This window comes from Tupaia chinensis, unplaced genomic scaffold (genome assembly GCF_000334495.1).
Source record: "Tupaia chinensis unplaced genomic scaffold, TupChi_1.0 Scaffold000494_1, whole genome shotgun sequence".
NCBI classification, from domain to species: Eukaryota; Metazoa; Chordata; class Mammalia; order Scandentia; family Tupaiidae; genus Tupaia; species Tupaia belangeri.
In genome coordinates, this window is record NW_006160006.1 from 2,027,154 (window position 1) to 2,032,772 (window position 5,619).

A 5,619-nucleotide genomic window follows, 5' to 3' on the forward strand; every position below is an offset into this window, starting at 1 on the left:
TTTCCCTCCAGCCCCGGAAACTCCTTCCGCTGCCCCTGGGGAGGAGGCCCAGTTCTCACGGCCATCTCTGACCCCAAGGTCCCCTCCCCAGCCTGCTGGCTCCACCTGCATTCTGGTTGGGGGTTCCCCCACCAAGGAAGCTGCCCCCCAGCACTCTGCCCTCGACTCTTCTAACACTTGTCCACAGAAAGTCTTTGACACCCTCCCCCAACCCTGCCCTTCACAGCCCTGGACCACTCACAGGGAAGGCCAGGAGGCAGATGGCCTGCACCCAGTCCCCACGCTCTGCAGTGGGGGCCGCCAGCAGGTACAGGCGCTCCTTGGTCTCCAGGAAGAAGGCGCTGGTGTCCCGGGGGCTGCTGGCCTCCCCGCTGGCCTCCGCCACCCGCAGACAGTCACTGAGGCGGATCACCCTGCGGGCAGTCTCTCCACGGCGTGGCTTCTCTGGGCCCTCCTGGAGCTCCAGCCGGGCCAGGGCACAGCCCGACTCCCGGTACAGCACGGCTCCAAACCGACGCCATTTCTGAGCCCCGATGTGGGGGAGGCAGGGTGGCAAGAAGGAGCACCGAGACAGGGAGAGATCATGACCACAGGGGAGAAAAGACCCCACAGGATGGGGCTGGGCAGCAATGCCAGGTCAGGGGGAAAGCCCCCGGGGAGGAGGGAGGTGGGCAGATAACAGGCCGCAGAAATCAGCCCTGGAGTGCTGGAGATCCGCCACAGCCACCGACAGACAGGCCTGCAAGGACAAGCAGAGCTGGCCCAGGCAGGGGGAGCCACACGGTGAACCTAGAGGCAGGCTGCAAGGGGCCCACAGGCCCAGGTCCTCAGAAAAGGCAGCAGGCAGGGCGAGGGCCCAGGCCAGACGCCGCTTCCTTCTGCAGGAAGGCCCCTCCTCCTGGAGCTCCTTCCACCCACTGAATCCCTCTGCCCCACTGCTCCGGAGCACAGCCGCGCCCAGCGTGGTCAGCCTGGGAGGACTTCTTCATGCAGGAGCAAGGCAAGGAAGAGGCTGGACACAGGGCCCTGGACCCAGAAGCCCTGCCAGAGCCTGACACCAGCTGAAGACCCCACCTGGGGGGAAGAAGGGGAAGGAACCTCCACTGTCAGCTCAGGTTGTCGCCCCAAGCTGTCCCTTCCATTTCCTCCCCAGATGTCCCCATAAGAAGCTGTCAACAGGGAGTAAGAGGGCAAGGGAGGCAATGAAGCAGGCAGACCCCCATGCCCCAGCCCGCCCACCTCGCCAGCCCGAAGGCAGCAGCTGTCAGTGAGGGGCACAGGGCAGGCTGGCGGGGCCTGGCAGGGCAGGCATCTGGCAGAGGGTACGCTCTCCGGCTAACTGGGTGGACGGCTGAGCCCTATAAGGCTTTGGGAACGGTCAAGCCCACCCCGCCCAGGAACACTGGCAGCCCCCAGCCCCAGCCAGCCTAGCACCCACCTTCCCGAAAGTCTGCTGCAGCTGAAGGTACAGGGGGCCCTGCTTCACGGCCACCTCTGCCATCCTGGCGCATCGCGGGCGGCCCGGCTCCCCTGCTGCTCGCGCCCTCGCCCTCCCCGGGGCGTGTTCCCCTTCTCTCGAGTTCGTTTCCTCTCTGCCTAGAGTTTTCTGCACTGTTCGAGCCCGCTCAGTGACGACAGGCCAATAGCTCTGTGGTTTTTCGTCCTGTGCGCCTTTTTTTTTTTTTTTTTTTTTGATGAGTTTCACACTTAAGCTTCCTGCATTTCCAGTCAGTAAGAGACAACTTCCAAAAAAGCCACATTCGAGCTGTTCAGTGAGAAGAGCGAAGAGAGTGGCTGAGCCTCAAAGACAGAGACCCAGAGACTGTTTTAGGCACCAAACCCATGGCTTAAGCCCCACAGCTGAGCTGGACAGCAAGGCTGGCAGCTGCAAGAGACCTGGGAAATCACCAAGCACAAAACGCTCATCTGAAAATGAAGTAGAGAGGGCAGCAGGAGGCACAGTGGTTGAGGCACTGGACTCTCACATGGCTGACAGCAGTTCAAGTCCTGGGCCTAGCAACTTTCACTCTCTCTCTCTCTCTCTCTCTCAAGCACACACACTCTCTGCAATTAAATAAAAATAAAAATGAGTACATCAAGGCCCAAAAAGGTCTGAGGGAGTTGTTCAAGGTCACTGAGCTAAGACTGAGGTCACTCAACTCGGTAAGCACGAAACCCCACACTGCACCAACACGTTACACCGCCCACCTGTGCACAGCAGCTGGACACCAAGGCCTCGCGTGCATGCACACACACACACACACACACACACACACACACACTACAAGGCAGTGCTCCTGCCTGCACACTGCCACAACGCCCTGTGCAGATTCTAGAAACACGAGCATCCCCACTGGAGAAGGGTCATACTCCTCACGTACAACTCTTGGGTTTCACATGTGAAGATCATTTTAGGTTGTAACAGCAGTTACGTATGTATATATACCACATATGCACAATACATATAATCATATATTATACACACACACACGCACATATAAAACAGTTCATAGCTACCAGAACTTCCGGGCACACACTGTCCCCAGCCATGCTGTCCCTGACGAAGGGAGGGCAGGTATGAACACACCTGCTTGCAACTTGAGGTCCCAGAGCTGCCAGCTCTGCAGGGGCAGGAGAGGAAGAAGGGCCCAGGGCTCTCGGTCTTTAATTCCACATTTTGCTAGGACCCTACGTGATGTCTAGCTTCCATGTAAGATAGATTGTTCTGGGGAAACCCAAGCCCCTCAGAGAAATGCAACCAGAGTCTGGGGGTTTGGAGGAATAATTTGGATAGAAGGAGACTCAGGGTTAGACCAATGCTCTTAGGGCTAACCCCACAGTGGGTGCTCACATAACTGGGCCCACTTCCTGTACCCTAGGGGTTCAGGTGTCCCAGCAAGAGCTGAGCAGTAGGACTTCTGTGCTCGCTGGGCCGAAAGAGACTGAAGAGATGGAGGCTGTGAATTCCGGAGGGCCTGAGTGGTTGTGCTCGCCGTCCCCGCCCCACCACCACCAAGTTGCCAGGGCCTGAGTGGTCGAGCTCGCCACCCCACCACCACCACCAAGTTGCCGGGCTTGAATGGGTTGATCCAAAGCCGTGGGAAGAGAACACCCTGGGAAGCAGTTAGGAGCCTGGAAATGGGACGTGGCCTGTCCTGTCTCTAGTCCCTAAGGAGCAGCACCTCTGGGAGCAGCACGGTCATTGCCTTGTGCTAGAAGAGCTTCCGGGGCCATCCCGTGGCCACTGGATCAGGCCTCTCACACGGCAATGTGCAGATCTTGTTAAAAGTGTGGATTCCAGAACAGGCCTGGGGTGACTCCTGAGAAGCCGATGCTGCTGGTGGGTGGGGTGGCCAAGAGTTCAAATGCAGTTCCCAAGATCCATGCGTTAAAATGTGATGGTGATAGGATTAAGAGGTAGGAAACTAACCCGAGTAGGTATGGAAAGGTGGGGCCTTTGTGAGATTAGGATGGGGCACCCTGTCTGGGTACTCATGGGTTTATAAGGAGACGTGCGCTCAGACACACGCTCCCGTATGATGCCCTGCGCCGCCTGAGACCCCGCCAGCGAGAAGACCCACACTAGATATGGCCCCTTGACCTTGGACCTGCAAAACTGAGCGCTAAATAAACCCCCAACGTCTCTGCTATTAGCAACACAACAGCCTAGAACAGGTGTCAGGGGACAGCCCCCACCACTTGGGTCCCCTTTCGGCCTGGTGCACGGGACATTTTCCACTCAGAACCACAGGGGGGCACCCGAGTTTACCAGATCGCTTGACAACTGTAACCCTGGAGGCCTGAGCCCCAGGTAATCTAGACACTCCCACCCTGTCCCCTGCCTGTGGCATCTGCGAAAGTTCTCCTGGAGCAGCAGTCTGCAAAAGACAGGTGCCAAGAGTGAACTGAGAGCACCACCCTCAGTCCTTCAGGGCCCTTCGACGCACCCAGCAGGGCTTGAGGAGGCCTGGTGGCACAGCGGTAACCCCAGGGGTGAACCCGGCTTGCAGGGACTCAGACCTGGCTCCAGGAGAGCTGAAGTGCAGAGAATCAGGGGCTTGTAGGAGCCCGACCATCAGCGATGGGAAGAGACAGCATTGTGAAGGATTCCAGGGTCTTAGCTGAGGCACCAACATTGGGGTGTGGTCCCTGGCTCTCCGAAATCTCATTGTAAAGGAAGGGGTGCCCCAGTTCCCACCTGTGTCTCAGTATAAGCCACGGGGACCCTTTCCATTATAATGTGTTCTCCCGGCCGGACCAGGAGTCTTATAGAGCAGAGACGACGGCTCAAGGACTTGGTGACGTCCCATCGCTCTTTCCTGCCCTGGTCAGCAAGAAAGCCTCGGCACGAAGGGCTCACGCGCTGGTCCTTGGGGTTAGCAAAGAAAGACGTGTGTGGGCTCATCTGGCAGGTTTAGGGGTTAGGTAACCCCCAAACTGGATGGATGGAGGCAGTTACTCGAGAGGCAGCTCTGAGCGTACAATAGGTACATATTGTACACACTGGGTGTGCACATGCCAGTCCTGGCGGGCCAGACCTCGGGGCAGACCATGGGGCCAGACCTTGTTGAGGGCGCTATGTCTGTCTGTCTCTCATGGAAGAAATAAAGAAATAAACATTTGTTTACATGACCAGAGCAAAGAAATAAGAGAGGATTTTCTGAAAGGTCCCATTTGTGCCTCGTAGTGCTCTCCGCCCCTGGGGAAAGGGGGAAGACCCCCTTGTCTCGCATTTCCTTCTGAGGCCTGGCTTTCTCCAGCAAGTGTACCGCTCCCCCCAGGATTGAAAGAGAGTACAAGAAAACGGCCCTATCATGAAGGGTCTTCAAAATTCATAGAAAATGTGTGTCGTGAAAAACCTATACGAGGATTTCGACTTGGGGTTTTGGGCACCAAAATAAACTCCTGTTATAATTCCATTTATGCTCATTTCTTTCTTCCTTCGTCTGTTTCAACAGCAGCCTTTACCAGGCTCTGACAGAATCTGTGGGGCTCGTGGTCTCTGTATTTGACCATTTTCTTCTCCACATCCTGCAAGGCCTGGTTCCAAAGGCTCGTCAGCTATTTCCCCTTCAGCGACGGCCTCTGGCCCTCCTGCGCCTCTCCTCCAGGGTGGCTGTTACTGCCTGTTGTGTCCACCCCGCTCTGGAGCCAGGGGCCCCGGGCAGGCAAGCTCTTTACAGGCTTCAGATGTATGATGCCGAGGGCAGCGGGAACCCCCACCTGCTGCTCTGCTGTTGGGCAGTGGGTGCCCATCGGACCCCGGGAGGCACCCAGGGCAGCCTCGCCTTGCTCGGTCTTATAGAGCTGAACGCCTCACGTAGTCGGCCGAAAGGTGTGCTGGGGCCCAGGACAGGTAGGGCCCTGGGTGGGTCAGCATTCCTCACTTCTGGAACACTTTAACTAAGTTCTGTAGAAACTGCCTAAAGTGGGGCCTGGCAGGTGGCATGGTGGTTAAGGGTGCTGGACTCCCACATGGCCAACTGCAGTTCGAGACCCACACCTGACAGCTTGCTTTCTCACTTTCCATCTTTCTTTCTCTCTCTCTCTCTCTCTGTCCCTATCTGGTCAAATTAAAATAAAAAAGAAAGAAAGATTGCCAAAAATATCAGTGCTCTC

At 57.0% G+C, this 5,619-nt stretch overlaps 1 protein-coding gene across 1 annotated transcript in view; it reads right to left on the bottom strand.

Moving 5' to 3' along the window:
* Positions 1–1,987, bottom strand: part of DOK2 (docking protein 2) — a 6,505-nt gene extending 4,518 nt beyond the window's left edge. Inside the window, exons 1-3 of the mRNA XM_006156443.3 lie at positions 1,439–1,987; positions 242–523; positions 22–35 (exon numbers count right to left, since the gene is read on the bottom strand). Coding sequence (XP_006156505.1) covers positions 22–35; positions 242–523; positions 1,439–1,501 — 359 coding nt within the window. The 5' untranslated portion in view covers positions 1,502–1,987. The remainder of the gene's footprint in view (positions 1–21; positions 36–241; positions 524–1,438) is intronic.
* Positions 1,988–5,619: the final 3,632 nt, after the last annotated feature.